At 42.2% G+C, this 21,674-nt stretch overlaps 1 protein-coding gene across 1 annotated transcript in view; it reads left to right on the top strand.

Moving 5' to 3' along the window:
* Positions 1–19,779, top strand: part of ROPN1 (rhophilin associated tail protein 1) — a 34,803-nt gene extending 15,024 nt beyond the window's left edge. The window contains exons 2-6 of the mRNA XM_010834273.1: positions 8,861–8,988; positions 12,741–12,858; positions 14,130–14,291; positions 18,883–19,058; positions 19,580–19,779. Of these exons, the coding sequence (XP_010832575.1) occupies positions 8,873–8,988; positions 12,741–12,858; positions 14,130–14,291; positions 18,883–19,058; positions 19,580–19,646 (639 nt within the window). The 5' untranslated portion in view covers positions 8,861–8,872 and the 3' untranslated portion in view covers positions 19,647–19,779. The remainder of the gene's footprint in view (positions 1–8,860; positions 8,989–12,740; positions 12,859–14,129; positions 14,292–18,882; positions 19,059–19,579) is intronic.
* The last annotated feature ends 1,895 nt before the right edge of the window (positions 19,780–21,674 follow it).

The raw sequence follows: 21,674 nt of genomic DNA, 5'->3' as shown, positions 1-21,674 counted from the left end.
TGAAGGACCTTTCTAGTAATATTTGGAGGGCCTTTTCTCCTAAATGAGTAGTGGCATGTAAGGAGTTAACCAACTTCCATTGGAGGTTTCCAGGCAGAAAAAGGAGTCTCTCCTTTTGGAACCACCCCATATGATCTTCTTGAAAGCCCTCGCTCTTAGCTTTAAGAGTTTCACCTTCAGTATATGAAGGAGTTTCTGGCAAATTAGTCTGTGGAACTAAGGTGGCAATCCCTATTAGGTCATGGTTCTGTAATGCTGCTCTCCTAGCTGCCTGATCAGCTGCTTGGTTCCCTTGTACCACTTCAGTGTTCCCTTTTTGGTGTCCTTTACAGTGGGAGACTGAAACCTCAGTGGGCAGATGGACTGCCTCCAAGAGTCGAAGAATCTGATCACCATATTTGATTGGGGACCCTCGGGTGGTCAAGTGGCCCCTTCCTTTCCAAACAGCTGCATGTGCATGTAGCACCAGAAAGGCGTACTTGGAGTCAGTGTAAATGGCTATTCTTTTTCCTTTTCCCAGCTCTAAAGCTCGAGTCAGGGCTATGAGCTCAGCTAATTGGGCTGAAGTACCTGGTGGCAGAGGCTTAGCCTCTATGGTCTCAAAATTGGAGACTACTGCATACCCGGCTCTTCTTTTTCCATCCAAGACAAAGCTGCTTCCGTCAGTGTACCAGATTTCCTCAGGATTGGTCAGAGGATCTTCTGAAAATCCCTCTCGGGGTTTTGTCCAGTGGTCCAAGGTTTCTTAACCGGAGGTCTTCTGGAATCTGAGACTGGGCCGTGTGAGCTTTCTGCTGAGTTCGTTTTTCGCTGTCCCGGTTTCCAGCACGATGGGTCTTTCCCTGCACTGGGTTTCTTCGCCTTCTGCTTCTAGTGTGGGAGCTTCGCTGAGTTGGGCTCCTGTTGTGCTCGGCCTCTTCCACGCAGAGGTTGTTTCAGCCAGGTTAAACCCGAGTCACGGCACCATAGATGTCACGCGAGTGTATGTTCCTCGGTTCTTTGTCTCGTCACAACAAAGATTTGGAGCGACGGACATTAAAGCCCTCGGTGCATCACAGCTCTTGGGTCTTGGACAAACTGTGCTACAGCTCTTAGGCAAATCAGTGTTACAGCTCTATTTTATTTAGAAGATAGCAGGAGAATCCAAGACTTGAAGAGAAGAGAGTGGAGGAGTGCGTGGGGAGGGAGGGAGAGAGACTGAGAGAGAGAGAGTGAGAGAGAGAGAGACAGAGAGAGAGAGAGAGTGCATGCACGCAGGAGAGAGAGTCCTGTAGTGATGCTTTCTAAGGTCCACTTGACTTCACATTCCAGGATGTCTGGCTCTAGGTGAGTGATCACACCATCGTGATTTCATGAAGCTCTTTTTGTACAGTTCTTTGTATTCTTGCCACCTCTTCTTAATATCTTCTGTTTCTGTTAGGTCCATACCATTTCTGTCCTTTATTGAGCCCATCTTTGCATGAAATGTTCCCTTGGTATCTCTAATTTTCTTGAAGAGATCCCTAGTCTTTCCCATTCTGTTGCTTTCCTCTATTTCTTTGCATTGATCTCTGAGGAAGGCTTTCTTATCTCTCCTTGCTATTCTTTGTAACTCTGCATTCGGATGCTTATATCTTTCCTTTTCTCCTTTGCTTTTCACTTCCCTTCTTTTCACAGCTATTTTTAAGGCCTCCCCAGACAGCCATTTTGCTTTTTTGTATTTCTTTTCCATGGGGATGGTCTTGATCCCTGTCTCCTGTACAATGTCACGAACTTCTGTCCATAGTTCATCAAGCACTCTATCAGATCTAGTCCCTTAAATCTATTTCTCACTTCTACTGTATAGTCATAAGGGATTTGATTTAGGTCATACCTGAATGGTCTAGTGGTTTTCCCTACATTCTTCAATTTAAGTCTGAATTTGGCAATAAGGAGTTCATGATCTGAGCCACAGTCACTGTACAGAGCTTCTCCATCTTTGGCTGCAAAGAATATAATCAATCTGATTTCAGTGTTGACCATCTGGTGATATCCATGTGTAGAGTCTTCTCTTGTGTTGTTGGAAGAGAGTGTTGGCTATGACCAGTGCGTTCTCTTGGCAAAACTCTATTAGTCTTTGCCCTGCTTCATTCCGTGTTCCAAGGCCAAATTTGCCTGTTACTCCAGGTGTTTCTTAACTTCCTACTTTTGCATTCCAGTCCCCTATAATGAAAAGGACATCTTTTTTGGATGTTAGTTCTAAAAGGTCTTGTAGGTCTTCATAGAACCGTTCAACTTCAGCTTCTTCAGTGTTACTGGTTGGGGCATAGATTTGGATTACTGTGATATTGAATGGTTTGCCTTGGAAACTAACAGAGATCATTCGGTCGTTTTTGAGATTGCATCCAAGTACTGCATTTCAGACTCTTGTTGACCATGATGGCTACACCATTTCTTCTAAGGGATTCCTGCCCACAGTAGTAGATATAATGGTCATCTGAGTGAAATTCACCCATTCCAGTCCATTTGAGTTTGCTGATTCCTAGAATGTTGTTTACTCTTGCCACCTCCTGTTTGACCACTTCCAATTTGCCTTGATTCATGGACCTAACATTCCAGGTTCCTATGCAATATTGCTCTTTACAGCATTGGACTTTGCTTCCACCACCAATCACATCCACAGCTAGGTATTGTTTTTGCTTTGGCTCCATCCCTTCATTCGTTTTGGAGTTATTTCTCCACTGATCTCCAGTAGCATATTGGGCACCTACTAACCTGGGAAGTTCCCCTTTCAGTGTCCTATCTTTTTGCCTTTTCATACTGTTCATGGGGTTCTCAAGGCACTTTCTGGCAAATCAGTATTCTTCCAAGCCTTCCCCTTGAGGGATGCTAACTAGTGCTGTTAACTGTACACTCTTACTAACATCTGTAGATTCATCACCCTGCAAGGAAACACTTTGATTTGGTCATGTGGAGACTGCATCTATGCATCTTCTAATAGTAATGTTCCATTTTTATATTTCGTTTGCTTCATTTGGTTCCGAATGTGATCATATCTCAGGCAGGTGGGTAAAATGATTCTGTAATTGTGGGAGACATTTTGGTCTTACTTCTTAATTATGTGACCTTTTAATTAGCTTCCTGAACCCAACCTGATATAAACTACCATGTAGTTGTAAACACCTTTGTAAAACGTTTCATAAGGCAGTGGTTTTCAAAGTGTGGTTTCAGGGGCTTCTGAGGATCCTTGAGATTTTAGGGGGTAGGAATCCATGAAGATAAAGCTATTTTTGTAATAATATCAAGACACTGTAGGTCTTTCTCATGCTTCTTCTTAAGAGCGTACACTGGAGTTTCCCAGAAGCTACACGATGTGTGATTGAATTCAGTCAAATGGATTGAATGCAAAAAGCAGATATGATAATCTAGCTGGTTCTATTAAGCCAGACAATAGAAGACTTTCAGAAAATATAATGCCACACTTCTCACTAAGAATTTTTGTTGGTTTGTTTTCTAGAAACTATAGTTATTTTTTATAAGATATGAAGGAGCTATTTTTATTTTAAAATAAATATTTTAAAATTCCTAAAATGACAAATATTGCATGATATAACCCATATTAACAAAAGACTTTTTGGATCCTCAATAACTTTTCAGAATGTAAGGGGTGCTGAGATCAAAGACTTTGAGAATTAATCTCTTAAAAGACTATCTGTATAATATAGATACTTTCTGTTAAGGCTCTGGCATAATTTACCTGGCACCATTTTTTTCACTCGATAACTTTTCCATTAAAATGAGATATTTAGGCAGATATCTGGGTAAAGAAAAAAATTATCAGAGCAAACAAATCCAAATTTCAAATAGTCCTCACTATGTTGCCTAATAAGTGATTTTAATTTATATTTTGGACTATATGTATAATGTCTGTGAATCTGCACAAGTATTAAATTATAATTAGATATTAATTCAAAATTATATTTTATAGTAGGAAAATCGGAGAAGGCAATGGCACCCCACTCCACCACTCTTGCCTGGAAAATCCCATGGACGGAGGAGCCTGGTGGGCGGCAGTCCAAGGGTTCGCAAAGAGTCGGACACAACTGAGCGACTTCCCTTTCCCTTTTCACTTTCATACATTGGAGAAGGAAATGGCAACCCAATCCAGTGTTCTTGCCTGGAGAATCCCAGGGACGGTGGAGCCTGGTTGGCTGCCATCTATGGGATTGCACAGACGGACACGACTGAAGCGACTTAGCAGCAGCAGCAGCAGCAGCAGTAGGAAAATAAATCATATATTTAAAATACTTGAGACTATAGGCCTTTTTTACTGTAACAAATCAGTTTTCAGATAGAAGAAAATTGTTCATTTTCTGTAGAGTAGTTTCATAACACTTTTGAAAAGGGGAATTTTAAGAAATGCTACCATTTAATTTAGCAGTTAAAATGCTAAACTGTCCACAAAATTTAAATATTACTCATACTCAAGTATAGTTGAAGTATTTTGGGAAATATTTTTATAAGGTAATAAAGGCCCACAGTCTCTTACTGAATCAATTAAATTATTTTACACTATTATTTGCTTTTAGAAGAGAGCTTAATTTTTTAATTTCCACAAACAACATCATTATAGAATTTCATACTGAATCAAATTTTGGATATTTAACATCACAAACCAAGGATAAATAAATATATAAATCAAGACACAATTTTTTTAAATTAACAAAATCAATTATGTTTTATTAGAGAGAAGTAATAATGATGATTAAAACCTTCTTTTGGGGGAGTAAATTTTAAAAATAACAGAAAATTAAAGGAAGACCTAAGTACTGGAAACATATATGCACAAAACTTTGGCACTGACAGTAAATACATGGCAGTTACCACAGTGATCAAACTTACAGAGGTGGTTTTAACATGGTGGTTAAAGGGGGAAATTCTATAAAAGCATCTCTGCTGGCATGTGCTCTGCCTAAAACCTTAAGCACCAAAACAATAATCACAGAAATCTGGAAGTTTACTGACTGAGTGAAACAATATCCAAATATAATTTCAACTGTTACAAATTTGTGTATAGTTGTAAAATGGTTGTAAATTTTGTATCACTATGAAAAGTATACGATCACTAATCAATCACTGCACACCTGTAACCCGTTCTGCCATGACCACTTGTGGGAAGCTCCGCTTTAGAGATCTATAAAGGCAGAATAGGATGAGATGATAAAATGTGTACTACAAAGAATAGGTGATAATACTCAAGGTTTGTAGGAAGGCTCGTGGCATAGCACAGACTCAAGATGAACCTTGGCGAGGATGTGCAGGGTTTTAACAGATGAGAAGAAAGAGGGAGGACCCCTCAACTAAGCCAGGCTGAATTAGTAACATACTGAGGGAAAGAGGAAAGCTGGATGGAGTATTACTAACAGTGGGAAAGTGCTAAGCTTTGAATTTATAATTTTTTTGGAAAGTGGCCAGAGTAAACCATGTGTTAGAAATTTATGTTGATAAATACTAGTAAAAATTTATACTGTAAAATTCTATATAAATTTATTTAATGGAGAGCCTTGAAAGTCAGGATTGGATTATCATTTTGTCAGCTGGACTTTCTGACCTATTAACAGCAGTGTAGAGGGTAGATCAGGACATACCAGTCAGGAGAGACCAGAGAGTAACCCAAGACAGGGTAGCCCATTAGGAGGTGAAGGACTGAACCAGAGTAAATGAGGTGAAAATAAAGAGGAAGGGATGAGTAGGAGACACATGTCAAACGAAACATCAATGAGATTTAGTGACAGATTCAACAGACTAAAGAGAATAGAGGCTCCAGGGCTTGGAGGCCAAACGACCAAGGAATGGTGGCATTGTGTTCAGAAACAAATCTAGAGAGGGGACTTGGGAGATGGAGAATGAGTGACTGAACAACAACAAAAAGATTTGTTTTATATATATTATATACCTATTTATGTATATATAAATATATTTTACATATATGTATTTGGTGGTAAAATATACATAAAACTGACCACATTAACCATTTTTAAGTGTACAGTTCAGTGGCATTCGATACCTTCACATTTTTGTGACATCATCACTCCCATCCATCTGCACAACTTTCTCATCTTTCTAAACTGAAACCGTACCTGTTACCTAACAGTCATGTCCAACTCTTAGTGACCCCATGGAGTGCAGCAGGCCAGGCTTCCCTGTCCTTCACTATCTCACGGAGTTTGCTCAGACTCATGTCCTTTGAGTTGGTGATGCCATCCAACCATCCTATCCTCTGTCGCCCATTCTTTTCCTGCCCTCAATCTTTCCCAGTATCAGGGTCTTTTCCAATGAGTTGGCTCTTCACATAGGTGGCCAAAGTATTGGAGCTTCAGCATGAATCCTTCCAATGAGTATTCATGGTTGATTTCCTTTAGGATTGACTTGTTTGATAAATACAGTTGACCACTTTAACCAGATATATATATACGGTTATGAGCAGACAATATGAGCAAACTAAGTTACTGCCCCTTGCTAGATAAAATGAATTGAAAAGTTATCAGAAACAATCAACTTGTAACAATAACTTTTTAAATTATGAACTATTTCATACATACAAATAAAATACATAACTAAATTTAGACGTAAAAATGATGAAACACACATGTAAGCTTAAAACATAGAACATTCCTAATAGTGTTGGGACTCCTGTTGCATCTCCCTCCCTGATGGTATCTCTCTCCCTCTCCTATCAAGGACAATACCATTCTGAATTTGTGTTTATCATCCTTTGCTCTTTCTTATAATATTATAAGCATAATAGTTTATAATTTAATTTCTTATAATGCTATTCTTATTATATATGTGACCCTAACTAATATACGGCTTGTTCCACCCAGCATCATGAGATTCACCCTGGTGATACTTGCTGAGGACTGTGCTATCTTCCCAATTAATTGAAGCTTTTATATTATGTAGTGACCCTCTTTATTCTTACATGCTTTGTGCCTTAAAGTCTCTTTCATCTGGTTTTGACTCATCTACCTCAACTTTCCTTTGGTTATTATTTGCCTGTTTATCCATACATCCTTTTACCTTCAGCCTTTCTGTGTACTTGAGTCTTTTCAGGTGTGCCTGCAACTAGACATTTAAAAAATCCAGTCTGACAATTTCTGTATTTTAATTGGCACATTTAAGACCTTTCCTTTTTACTGATTACTGATATATGTGACTTCTCTTCTATCATGTAATTTATCCACTTTTCCTATGCTTCCCCCAGCCCCTCTTTTCTTGCCTTCTTTTGGATCAATCAAGTTGCGTTGTTATTACTCTTAATTCCTTTTCTTATTTCTGATTGGTGGTTATATTACTTTTATGGAATTACCCTTGAATTTTTGTATGCAAAATTGATGTCTTTAGACCCTTCTTCCTCTGAACAATAGTACACAAAATGGAAGATAACGGAGTACCACCAACCTGATACCACTTTAATTTCTTGTCTTGAGATTTCCCAACCAGGCTGGTAGTATAAATTTAAAACTTAGACCTAGCTTGTGGCTTCATATTTGTGGGAGACTATTTCTCCCCCAATAAGAAGCAGCAACCCTGGAGTAGGAAATGGCAACCCTCTCTAGTGTTCTTGCCTGGGAAATGCTATGGACTGTAGGGCTACAGTCCATGGCCTACAGTCCATGGGGTCACAAAGAGTTGGACATGACTTAGCTACTGACCAACCACAAAAGAAGCAGCAAGGGAGAAAGATTTCTGTGCCACTTGCCCTTTGCCAGTAGGCAGGTATTCAGTCCCATCCTTTCACACTAAGTGTGTGAACCCTAAAGGGTTTCAGGTTTAGGGGAATAAGAGAGTCTTCCTTTCAGCTGTTTACTTTTTCACTCTTTGCCTGGCCTTTTATCTCAAAGCCTCAGTTCCTGGCATCTACATTTGCCCCAAGCCAGCCCTAACCTATTCATTTGCTTTCCACTCTCATTTCTGCCTTACTTATGTGGCACATGAGGATTCCCCTCACTTTCTTGCAAGCTCAGCAAAGCAATTTGAAAGGTGTGTTTGCTGGGATTTGTCTCATATCCAGGTGTTTCGAAGAGACAGGGCTTTTCAGAACATTTATACTCTATTTTAAAGCAAACAAAGTCTTTTCATCTGTTGTTCATTTGCACATGGTGTTGTATACTATCTATGGATTTTCATGTTTTGTTTCAATTTACCCTGGAACTTTTTGAATGAAACATACAAGTTTCTCTTTACAATTAAAGTAGATGAGTATACCTGCAAAGGTATAGAGAGCTGTTCATCCAATGGCTCTTTAGTGACTATTTTTATTTGGAAATATGTAATACAATGTCAAGTAATGGAGGATTCACAGAGTAAATTTTGCTACAACTCTTATGGGACCAATAAGAGTTGTGTGATGTGGAAGATGGTAGTAATCTGATGATGAGCAAATTATTTTGCATGAACCCATTTTTATTTATACAAATATATATTTACATTGGAAAAATTCTGAATGGAGAGATTCAGTATTTTGGGGGTGCTATCATTAGAGGTCTTTCTGTTTACTTCTTATTGATCTCTACTTTTTTTTTGTAAATTAGCAATAATCCTACCTCGGATAAACCTCATTGGCCAGGAAACCGCCACTGTGCAAAGCTAACCTCTACTTTTTTAATGAACAAATAATATTGTGTGTTTTTTAAGTAAATGAAAGAATTAATTATAACAATAGAAAGCGGGGATTAGTGAAGGCCTTCTAACTTCGGGGTCGTGTAACAATAGGTCTGTCTTGTGGGGTAGTGAACCCCCAATATTGAGAGTGTCTCACAGAGGCTGGGTGACCTCCTGTCGAAGATTCCTGTCATCTTATGATTCAAAGATTCTCATTTTCTTTTTCCTCTGACAATAGGTCAATCAATCAATGCCTCAGACAGATAAGCAAATATGCATCCCTCCAGAGCTGCCGGAATTGCTGAAGCAATTCACCAAAGCCGCCATTCGGTCCCAGCCGCAGGATCTCATCCAGTGGGCTGCAGAGTACGTAGTCCTTTCTCACCTCCAGCCCTGGTTCCCCTTGGAGGTGGAGGTGGCGGGTGGAGGAGGGAAGGTTTGCAAAACTGAGAGGAGGTTGTCATGGCTGCAGCCTGGGAGTCGGGACTGATTAGCATAATCTTTGTGATGTTCAGCTGTCACGTTGCTTTGATACTTTAAATCCATACAGAAATCCCGCAAACTGAGAGGATGGAGGCCCTTCGCCAAGTAAACCAGACTGAGCGACTGGACGCCAGGGCTATAGTCAAAGTCCTAGGGCAATCAGCAAGAATTAGATTACCACATCACATCACTCAAGCACATTCCACTGGGTCCCTGCTCCCACCCCCGCCCCTCCCCCACTCCCTGTCCCAGTGGAAAGAAAGGCCCAGAGTCCCTCGGAGCTTTAGCCTGCCTTTCCCTGATGTAAACCGGAGCCTCATTCTCAGATTTTACCACCAGATGGCAGCAGTGCACATGTGGGGGAGCTATGCGATGAGCCCGCGGGGCGGACTGTGTGGGATCAGTCCAAGTGGGTTCTCTCCTGAGTTAAAGCCTGTAATGAGATCCCTTCCTCTACTACTGTTAAAACTCATTCTTGAGCCTAGCCACAGACACTTTGTATCTCATCTTTGGGGAAATCGCTATTTTCTTGACTTTGAACTAATGTATTCCTTCAGCATAAGGATTCCACACTGCATTAGTGATGGGGGCAGGCGGAGCAGCGGCCTGGCTTCATTGTGCCTCAAACACAGGTGTCCTCTTTCAGGAGACACCTCCAGAGGCTGCCCAGTGGAAGGAGCTCACTCAGTAACTGCTAGCCGGGACTGAAACTTTACAGAGAAAGGCTCCCAGCTACGAAATGGCTCCTTAGACAAAAGTGCCTGCATGAAACGGGGGAACTGAGGCTTGGGGCAGAGTAGGAGTGGACCAATCCTCCCAGGGACCACTTTCAGGCTAGTTTTACTGTTTGGTGATGGCCTCCTTAGTAGGGCTTCACTGGGAGAGGGGTTACGGAGTCACAGGCTGCAGACCAGAGCTGGTAGGTTGGGGGAGGGGAGAGCACCTTCCTCCTGAGGTTGAGGAGGTCCATTGAGCAGGTGGTGAGGAGGAAGCACTGATACCTCTGAGAAGGCTCAAGATGTACCAAGAGGACCCTCACGGAGTCTCCCTGGCCAGTGTGCTCCTGCTCCTGGGCTGGGCTAGTATGAAGTTTCTACAAATGGAAGGAAAATGAGCCAGTAGCGCTCATAAAAACAAGACACAAGTGGGGTTGCTTTGCCTGGTAATGAACCCTGTTTAGTTTTCCATTCTCAACTTTATATATAACGTCTAGGATTGAACTTTAAGCATCAGAAGACTAATTTCCTTTGGCACACCCAGACAGACTTTTATACTACACGATAGTTTAAAACCTCATTTTATTGTTCTTGCACTGCTGCTTTATAGCAAGAAAAATGACATTTCTTGGTCGTGTCCCTGACATTTATGGGAGAAAACATTCCACTGTTGTAGTTTGCTTGCTTCCATATCGTATCGTGTGCTATAAGTGTTGTAGATATCCGTGAAGAATCAGTTTGTAGTTTAACTACAGTGAAAAAGGAGAACATGACCTAAGAGCACTTTCCATCTATTCAGACACAGAAAGCACTTGTCAGATGGTTTTATGCGGCTTAGAAACCTGCAGCATTTTAGAGATAAAACTCTATGAAGTGTTTTCATGACAAAATGTCTATTTACCAAGAGCCAGTTTCCCTGCATATATACTATCCATGAAGAAACCACCTCCCAGACGTCAGCAGGACACAAACTCTTTTGTCTTGTGTTGGGTATATGTGACCACACAAATGTGAAGAACCATGGAAATGCTCACTACAAACGAAGCCAGATAACCCACAGAGGATTACACTCACGACTACAGGCTCAGTTCCACACACTCTAACCAACTCTGCTACAAGGTCCAAAGATGCTGCTGAGTCTCACTCACCCCCACACTGACCTGGTCTGCAGAGACCACTCAGGTACATTAGTAGGGTGACCTGGAAGTATTTCTTCTGTCCTCCCTGTGGATGACCTCCAAGGGGTGCCTGGAAGATGTTTTGGTCTTGGAAGCTGTTGCTCTGCGTTGTGTGCTGACACAACTTAGACACGGCTAAGAGATAGGCCGTGGTTTACCCCATCATTGTAAGTTGTTCAATCTCTCAGTTGTGTCTAACTCTTTATGACACCATGGACTGCAGCACGCCAGGCCTCCCTGTCCCTCACTATCTCCTGGAGTTTACCCAAGTTCATGTGCATTGAATCAGTGATGCTATCCAACCATCTCATCATTGTATAACTTCACCCTAAAATGGGCTTTTATAAAATTTCATCTGAATTCTTTGTATATTACCTGGAGCTGGAGAAATTCATAAAACGTAAGAGAGGGGCAGAGGCTGTGATCCATGGGTAGTCAATAACGAGGCTTCTAATGGAGACAGGCCTTTCCACATAGCATCAGTGCCCTGTGGATCAACTGCTCATGTCTGTTCCCTGCTGCAGGCAGCCAGTTTCCTTCATAGGTCAGTCCCAGAACAGAACTCATTGTTTTTCCCACTGCACCAAAACAAAGTGCGTTCCACAAAGCGCTGATGTTCAGGCAGTACTGAAATTTTGAGGGAAGATGAAGATTTTAGGGCTTCCCAGGTGGCTCCGTGGTAAAGAAACTGCCTGCCAATGTAGGAGACTCCCACTAGTTAATGGGGACTTCCCAGGTGGAGCTAGTGGTAAAGAGCCCACCTGCCAATGTGGGAGACGTAAGAGATGCAGGTTCAATTCCTGGGTCGGGAAGATCCTCTGGAGAAAGGCATGGCAACCCACTCCAGTAATCTTGCCTGGAGAATCCTGTGGACAGAGGAGCCTGGCAGGCTATGGTTCATAGGATCACAAGGAGTTGAACATGACAAAGTGACTTAGCACCACTGCCTAATACCAACTTTAAGTAAGTAGATAGCCATCATACCAAGCATAAAGATTTTTATGTTTGAAAAAAGGTCCTTCAGGTACTAGGATTCTTCCTTCATAAAAAAGAGTAGGGGATTTAAAACAACAATAATTTTCTTTCCTTTTATACGCATACATATATATAGACATGTGTATGTACATATACTATATATATTATTATATCTCAACACACATATGTCTGTATATGTGTGTATGTCTCTTTTTGTGCATGTACACACATAAATGGAAAACATTTAGAAGGGAATGACAAAAAAATACCCAGACCCACTATACTTCAGGGAATTTCATATCAAACTTTTGTTGGTTATCCCACATCCTTAGAGAAAAACAAATCTACTTATTCCCTAAGCCATCTCTAGACCTTAAATGTGAAGTAACATTCAGGCTTTTCCTGTACATAAATGAACTAAAAACAACATCTGGCATATTTGTCGTCGTTTAGTTGCAACCCCATGGACTGTAGTTTGCCAGGCTCATCTGTCCATGGGATTTTCCAGGCAAGAATACTGGAGTGGGTTGCCAGTTCCTTCTCCAGGGGATTTTCCTAACCCAGGGATCAAACCTACATCTCCTGCTTGGCAGGAAAATTTTTTTTTACCACTGAGCCACCTGGGAAGTCCATCTAGCATACAGAAGCCACTTAATAAATGTTCTTTCCTCCACCCCTACCCTCAAAAAAAGGGGAGAAGGGATTCCCAAAGCAGCCAGAGGCCACTAAAGTACAGGCTGGGCCCCCACCCCTTTTTTTCTTGTAGATATTTTGGGGCTATGTCCCGTGGAGAGATTCCTCCAGTAAGAGAGCGGTCTGAGCGAGTGGCTTTGTCTAACTGGGCTGAGCTGACACCGGAGCTGTTAAAGATCCTGCATTCCCGGGTAAGCGCCAACAGGCAGTGCAGATAAGGAATGTGGGGGTGATACTGAGTTTGGATGGGTGCAGACCAAAGTCCCCTTCTTGCTCATCAGCTGGCCACTCAGCACTGTCTTAAAATTCACTAAAGCGTGCACTGAGAGTAAATCTTCCCTTGTGAAAATAGGAATGATGCTGAAATAGGCTGTAAGCTGACTTGTCACTTGGGTCATTCCGCATTGTCCTGAAGCTGCCAGAACAGTCGGGCTCAGTGCAATTTGAATTCCTTCTCTCTAGAAAATGCAGGTCCACATCCCCTGACAGTGTCTTCCTTACTGATCAAGTCCAGATATGATGCCAATCAGAGTTTGGGGAGGGGCATATTATAGTTCCCCAGTTATCTCAGGTGCCAACATAGCCTTGCTTTTAGGCTCTCTGCACAGCCATATCATCCTGGGAGCTGTCCTGGGAATGGTTGAGAAGGGTCTGTCCTAAGAAAACTTGCAGCTTGGCCAACTCCCAAGAAATATGATTTACACTACCATACCTCATTTTAGGATACAGGTTTGAGGTGATTCAGGATTGACTTAGCCAAACGAGTTGGTCCCAGAGGCTTAGCATTTCACTGGAATCAGAGGACCAGGGAAGGCATAGTAGGACTTCACTGGGGCATCTGCACCCTTATTGTATTGTTGGCCAACAACTAGCCACTTGTGCCCTTCTCCTCTTGACTGCCAAGCACTTTGTGCAGTGGACATGGCAGAGAACCGAGGTGCCTCGGAACGAGCAACATCAGCCATCCATACCATAGACCCCGTATTAAAGCAATGCATTTAGAGTCTAGTACAAAGAACTCAGTGGGGTCTAGAAGCAAGGGATTTAACATCTAGTTCTAGTTCTAGTTTCACCACTAATTAGTGTTTCCAGACAAGTTCTCTACTCCTTGGTTTCATTTTCAGGCTGCCCTCTCTGCCTTATAGGGACAACCTAGGGATGAAACAGCAAATAATAAAAGACCTAGAAAAAAATTAAAGTGTGATATACGTGTATGTTTTCCCCATAACTCTGATACCTGAAGTTCAAGTGATTAAATTATATATCAGAATGTTCTTCACTGGGCTGAACGTTTCTCTACCCTTGCAAAGAGAACTGCCAGAGTCCCTGCTGACCCCTGACACCTTCCCCCACCCCTTGCTGTATGCTGGGAGAACAGGGCCCTTGCCCTGGCAGGTGTCCTCAGGGCCTTCTCTCCTCCCACCCCTCATTCCTTGTCTCATGTCGGTTCCCCGCCCCACAGGTTGGTGGCAGACTGATTGTCCATGCAGATGAGCTGGCCCAGATGTGGAAGGTGCTGAATCTCCCAACTGACCTGTTTAACAGTGTGATGAATGTGGGCCGCTTCACGGAGGAAATTGAGTGGCTGAAGTTTCTAGCCCTTGCCTGTAGCTCTCTCGGAGTTGTAAGTTAGCTTTAATGTTTTTTGTTCCTTAAGGGAAAATCTTTTGTGGGGCTGGACAGTCTCCAGGAAGGGGGGGGGGGCGCGGTGTAGTACACACAGTCAACTCTCCAGGGTTGATAAGGAGCCTACCCCTTCTTTTCTACTCCCCCTCCTCTCTGAATTAAGGTTATTTCTCTGCTTGTTAGCCGGAAGCAGGGATGGGGAGGAGAGCAGGGAAAGCTGTCATCTGGTTCTGGGGAGAAGTTGACTAAAATGCAGTTTTTGGATTATTTATTAATTTCACTTAGGTTTATTACCACTCCACTCCCTCCATTCATGTTCCTAAAGATAAGCAAAAGCCAGCTGTAGACGAAGATTGGCTTACATTTGGGTTTCAGACACCTAGAAGATATAATAATAGAGATTTTAAAAAAGAAATACAGCCTTATAGAAAACTACTGTATGATAAGCATAACTGGATACAAAAATCAGAGATAAGAGAGCAGGAAAGAAGATATGAGGCTGTTTCCAGATTCATAGTCATGACATCACCATGGATGCAGGATGTTCATACAAATTCATGCCTTTTCCAAATTTGACTTGAATTTACAATTGGAAAAGCCATTTTCCCATTTCAAAGAAACCATTTCATATACATACTTAAAAGCTTTAGGTATCATATTATATGTGGACTCACTCTTGTTAAACACTATTATAATAGCAAATGAAAATGAGTCAGAAAAATGATTTTTTAAAAATCCCCTAAATACATACAAATTTAAAAATTAATGAGAAAATTATTGCTTCTGCCAAAACCAAATGGTACAAAAAAGGTAGTTTGAATCATTCAGTATATCTAAATACAACTTTGTTCTTCCTTCTCAAATGTCCTGAGTATGTGTACTTGACACTTGTGCTTGTAAGAAAATTATCAGAAATACTGTAGTCCAACTTTTCCTGTGATTCTGCTCAACTTTCAGCATAATTATTTCTTTAGAGAGGAAGAGAGAAGAGGTCATTCTTGGGTTTTTTCCTTTTTCACGGCCTTCCCTAGCACTCTTATGCAATGAATAAACTATTCCCAGCAACAGAGACAAATGAGTTGCCAATGAGCACTGCCACACTTCTGTGGAAATAGCCCCATGGATTGGGGGAAAATCACAGAGGAAAAATGAAAAATTGATACATTTTATTAAATTCTCGTAAGGTCACAAGCTTACTCACGCCATATTCACAGATGCTCACGGAGTGGGGAAATGTACTTTCTCTGTAATTAATCCTGCTTTTCCCCACCTACCCTACCCATGAAGAGTGGATTAAGAAAAGAATAGATTCAACCCAACCCAGGAGTTTTTCATCTGCTGCAGTAACTAAAAACAGCTTTCAGGTGAATTACTCAGTTTCTCAGATTTCTCCTCACAGCTCCTCTCTGCAAGGTGGCAGTTGAGTGTTCAAGGAAAGGCGTGATGCTGGGATCTCAGAGCACCCAGTAGGAGGGTTCGCACCTCCCTTGGTCCTCTCCAGCATCTCTGATCTCCATGGAAATACTCACCTGTGTGGTGCTAGCTGTGCAGCTGAAGTCTTTGGTCTTTTCTCTCTCACAGCACAATAATCCTCCAACCAGCAAACCTCCATTCTCCCTGGTGTTCAGGGCCTCCTTAAGTCACTTCCAGAGTGCCCTCATCTGCTCCACGTCACAGCCGCCCACCACCTTGGAGGTGTCTGAGTCCTCTCATCCACACGCCTCACAGTAACCTAGAATGACTTGGGAAAACCAAATTCCAACCCTCCTTCTGCAGCAGCTAGGTTTACTCTGATATGGCTGCCTCCCACACCAGGGAAAAAAAACCCATGAGGTGATGTTTCTACTTCCCTGCTAAAACGAGGAGGTTTGCGTAAATGTTCCATGAGGTTCTTTGGCCTCTATCATCCTGTGATTCTGTTCCACCTTCTCGGCTTCCACTGAGACACCCTCAAGCCTGGCCCAGGATAGCAGTGGCCCCACCAATTCTGAGCGGTGACGGGGGTCTGACTTTGTGTCCTGTATCCATAAGTCAAGGGCGCCCAGTGCTGAAGTCCACCTGCAGGTCCAGTCCATAAATAAAGGATGCCCTGTGAATCCAGGAGCCCGTCCCGTTTTACCCATTTGTTTCATGTTGGACTGCTGCTGGGAACTTAAACGTGGGAGAGGTCGGGGTGTCACCATCTGGAGGAGGGGTGCGTTCTTGCTAATCTATACATCCTTCAAGGCAAGCCCAGAAATTCCTTTCTTGCTTTGCCAACTCACAGTCAGCCATGATATCCGTGCCATTTAGGAAATCAAGTCCCCTCCTTACAGAAAATCTAATGGCAGGAATTTTAGAAAGCAGGTACATTTACTCCAGTCTTGAGCTCCCTGAATCTACACGTGGTTCAAAGTGCCACAGATACACTTCCCTTTGAGCATGCGTTCCTCTTCCCTTAGAGCATTTCTTCCTCTAGAAAACCTCTCAACCTCCTGTTCCACGGAGACCAATTATATACAAGAGGAGGTTGTGTGATGTGTTCACTAGAAGGAAGGGCATGTTTTGTCAGCAAATAATTCACTTTCTGAGGCTTTCACCTCTGAGTTTTAAAAAGAGGCTTGCAAGATGCTTAAAGGTTATCTTTATGGAGTGGACCCCCATCTGACCAAAAAAACTTGTGCAACAGAATGCAGACCTCTGTTTTTATTGTTGTTTAGTAGCTAGGTCATGTCCGACTCTTTGTTACCCTAGGGACTGTAGCCTGCCAGGCTCCTCTATCTATGCAATTTCCCAGGCAAGAATACTGGAATGGGTTATCATTTCCTTCTCCAGGGGATCCTAACCCAGGGGTCAAACCTCTGTCTCCTGCATTGGCAGGGAGATTTTTTTTTTACCACTGAGCCATCTGGGAAGCCCAGATCTCTGTTTACTTTAGGCTTATTTAAGTTTACCAAAAAGCTCCAGTCCAAAGAGTTCTTATCCATTCATCTATTTATTAAATATTTGAAAATCTTAAGAAGGCAATAGAATTTGAAGGTTTGTTGCTTGAATAATCAATAAAAGATGTTTGGGGCAGAAAGCAAGGGCTGCCATAACAGTGTACCACAGACTAGGTGGCTTAAACAACAGCAATATTTTTTGGAAGCTGGAAGTCTGAGATCAAGATTGTAAATGGAACCACCTTGGCTTGTGAATGGAAGTTGTCTCCCTCTTCCTCATGCGGTCGTCCGTCTCTGCACTCATGAGTCTGGTCTCTCTCTCTCTCTCTGCATCGTAACCTCTTCTTGTAAGGACACCAGACCTACTGGATTAGAGTCCACTCTAATGACTTCCTTTTAACGTAATTAGCTCTTTAAAGGCTCCATCTCCAAATACAATCACATTCTGAGGTCCTAAGGGTTAGGGTTTCAACATATGGATTTTGGGCAGACATAACACAGCCCATAACAGTGCCCCAATTTGGATGAGGCTGTAGGAAGAGGACTACAGAACAAAAGTGTGTTTTTTTTCAAAAAACACACACAGAGGATGAGCTATAGATGGGAATTGTGACATTCATGTACACATGCTCGTAAATCTACCTAAAACCACTGTCACGCTGACCTCAAGTCGTGCACACACCCTCCCATCCTCTGACAACCTCTTACCAGCCTCCTGTGTGCCCACCCCCAGCCCTCCTCTATGGAAGCGCCTGGCACACTGCCTCACACACGGCTTCACAACAGCCTCCAGGAGAGAACTCCCAAGGGCAGGAGACAGAGAGTAAATGGAAGTGGCCTGCCCCCCCGCTGTGGCACGGCTCCAAGTATCTCTCTGGAGTAGATAAGCTGTCCTAATCACTGCAGCCCTTTAGAACTAAGACCGGAGAGAAGTCAGAAGAAATTATTCTAATTTTGTAGGATGCAAAATCAAATTCCCCTCCTTAAGTGAGGTTATTCTCATTAAGATAATAAATGTCTTAAAGCATTCAACAGTCTATAAACTTAATTCCTTGAAAGTATCCCTCCCACCAAGAAAGGAAAGGAAATATTATAGAAAGACACCCAGTAGAGACAGAGGCGAGTATATTTTCAAAATGAGAAGCAAGTGATTTACGAAAATCATACGGGGAGAAGAAAGGTAATAAAGGAAATAAAATAGTAACACAGTCCAAAGATTCTCCATTTACTTCTAACATTTACTCTTGGAGGACTTTAGTGATTCACACCATTTGTTTGGACATTCAGGTAACTAATCTTTATTATTAATATAAGTGTATTCATTTGACCTAAGTTTGATTTTACCTTTCTGATAAGAGGGTTTGCTGTTTATATATTCTAATCATTATCTTCCATAGAGATGGTAGCTGTGGTTTCTTTAAAGTACTTATTTTGTGAATAGATAGGGTTGCCACAACAACAAAAAAAGAAAGACACCCAGTAGATACTCAATATTTTGAGATTGAGTTCACTGACATTCGGCATAAAAAATTCAAGCTTTCCAGAACATTGCATCATCCCCACTTAATTTTATGAGAGCAAGGTTTTTGTTTTGTTATATCTAAACTGATCTTAGGAATTTAGCGTGGAGTAGTGAGCTTCTCCTCACTTAACCTTCTGGTTTTATAGACCATTGCCAAAACTCTCAAGATAGTGTGTGAAGTGTTATCATCGGACCATGACAGTGGCCCTCCCCGGATCCCATTCAGCACCTTCCAGTTTCTCTACACGTATATCGCTGAAGTGGATGGGGAGATCTCAGCATCACACGTCAGTCGAATGCTGAACTACATTGAACAGGAAGTGTAAGCAAACATTTAGCAATTGGAGGGGAAAGAGTATATGGAAAGCAAATCCAGGAGACCAAGGCATAGTGAGGTTACTGTATTATGCAGCTCTGGGAACAGAGGAATGTTGTGAAGAACAGTAACTAGGGATCAGAAAGAGAAGGGGAAATGGAAGAGAGAGAATGGTATAGGACAGTGACTCAGAGTGCCACACAGACCAGCAGCAGCACCTGGGAACGTGTTAGAAATGCAATTTTTCAGGCTGTACCCTAAGCCCATCAAATCAGAAACTCTGGGGGTGAGACCAGGTACCTGTGCTTCAGCAAGCCCTCCAAGTGACTCTGGCTCACATTCAGGTTTGACCAGTGGTGGAGGTGGGGTGGAGGAGGAACAGACAGACAAGAGGTCAGAGAAAGAGAGGGTGATGGGGGCAGGAGCCACAGCAGAACTAAGTTGGAGGGAGAGAGTTGTTCATATATTGTCTTTCTTAAGATTACATATTAAATAAGCTAACACCCCAATTTTTTTTTCCCAAACAGTATTGGTCCTGATGGTTTAATCAAGGTGAATGACTTTACCCAAAACCCCAGGGTTCGGCTGGAATAAAAGCACACTTTTGGCAATTTTAAAGGAAGATACAGAGATGATTGTGCTTCAGAATGACTGAACTTCATATACCATCCAAAGCCAATTTTCTTGTGTAACTGGTACACACTAATAAACAATTAGGCAAACATATGAAATTAGAAATGTGTGGAATTAAGATGTAAAGTTGTTGAGACGTAATACTTCAATTAACAGAAGATTAGTATTCTTCCCACATGGACACTCTGTAAAGTCACTGATGAAGCATGGATAGAAAATACATCTCGAGTGAAAGCCAGGCTGTCGGATTTTCAGAGGTGGAATGTTATCCAGACACAGTTTTCATGTTTTGTGACTGTTAGGCATAATTTACATGAGCATCTTTTACATGATCAATCCACATTTTGACCAGTTTATTTCTCCATTTGTTGTTTTGATGCTAGTTCATTCATTCATTCATTCACTTACCAATGTTTATTGAGGCTAGCTGTATGCCAGGGATAAGACTGCCAGGTAAAATACAGAACACTCAGTTGGACAAATTATATATATATATATATATGTATTTTTTAAAGTAATTTCTGTTTTATTCTTTTGCTATACCTGGCAACCCTAGCCAGGAACTATGCTGGCTTCTGGGCATATACAAATAAATTATATGTGAATTCTGCCTTCAAGGAGCTCACAGTCTAATGTGAAGATAAAACATGAACTTAAAACCACTTTAATGTAAGCTCCCTGCTGCTGCTACTGATGCTAAGTCGCTTCAGTTGTGTCTGATTCTGTGCGACCCCATAGACGGCAGCCAACGAGGCTCCCCTGTCTCTGGGATTCTCCAGGCAAGAACACTGGAGTGGGTTGCCACTTCCTTCTCCAGTGCATGAAAGTGAAAAGTGAAAGTGAAGTCGCTCAGTTGTGTCAGACTCTTAGCGACCCCGTGGACTGCAGCCCACCAGGCTCCTCCATCCATGGGATTTTCCAGGCAAGAGTACTGGAATGGGTTGCCATTGCCTTCTGCGTAAGCACCCTAAGAGGCATTAAAAAGCATTTCAGAGATGATTATTGAAGTTTCCACATTAAGGTGCTGACACCATATCCCGATATAATGAGACCCTCTTAGGAAAATCTCCCTGCATGAGCTTAAGACCTTCTGACAAGGTTACCAGACTTTTCTTTCTCCCAGGAAGCCACAAATTTAACAGGCTGTGTGGTTATTGTTCTTAAGGCCAGGTGTGCCCAGGTTGCCTTTCTATCTGTAACACCATCCCCTCTTGAAAATTGTTTTTGTATAAAAACCATGTTGCCTTTTTCATAATACATGCACCTCTCTACTGAATTGGGGAAATTTTTGTCCATTAGTATCTAAATAAGTAAAAGAAGATTGTGATGGGATGTCACCACAGGCCCTAGAGTGAAACAATAAAAAGGGCTGAAACGAATTTTACCCCTGTGGTCATCTGGCCACACCTGCAGGGGGTCAGTTCAGTTCAGTCGCTCAGTCATGTCCGACTCTGTGACCCCATGAATCGCAGCACGCCAGGCCTCCCTGTCCCTCACCAACTCCCGGAGTTCACTCAGACTCACGTCCATCGAGTCAGTGATGCCATCCAGCCATCTCATCCTCTGTCGAACCCTTTTCCTCCTGCCCCCAATCCCTCCCAGCATCAGAGTCTTTTCCAAGGAGTCAACTCTTCACATGAGGTGGCCAAAGTACTGGAGTTTCAGCTTTAGCATCATTCCTTCCAAAGAACACCCAGGGCTGATCTCCTTCAGAATGGACTGGTTGGATCTCCTTGCAGTCCAAGGGACTCTCAAGAGTCTTCTCCAACACCACAGTTCAAAAGCATCAATTCTTCTGCGCTCAGCTTTCTTCACAGTCCAACTCTCACATCCATACATGACCACTGGAAAAAACATAGCCTTGACTAGATGGACCTTTGTTGGCAAAGTAATGTCTCTGCTTTTCAATATGCTATCTAGGTTGGTCATATCTTTTCTTCCAAGGAGTAAGTGTTTTTTAATTTCATGGCTGCAGTCACCATCTGCAGT

Source organism: Bison bison, unplaced genomic scaffold, assembly GCF_000754665.1.
Source record: "Bison bison bison isolate TAMUID 2011002044 unplaced genomic scaffold, Bison_UMD1.0 scf7180017864032, whole genome shotgun sequence".
In the NCBI taxonomy this organism is placed as follows: Eukaryota; Metazoa; Chordata; class Mammalia; order Artiodactyla; family Bovidae; genus Bison; species Bison bison.
Note: the sequence above shows the minus strand (reverse complement) of the source record. Positions and strands in the feature narration are given on the sequence as shown.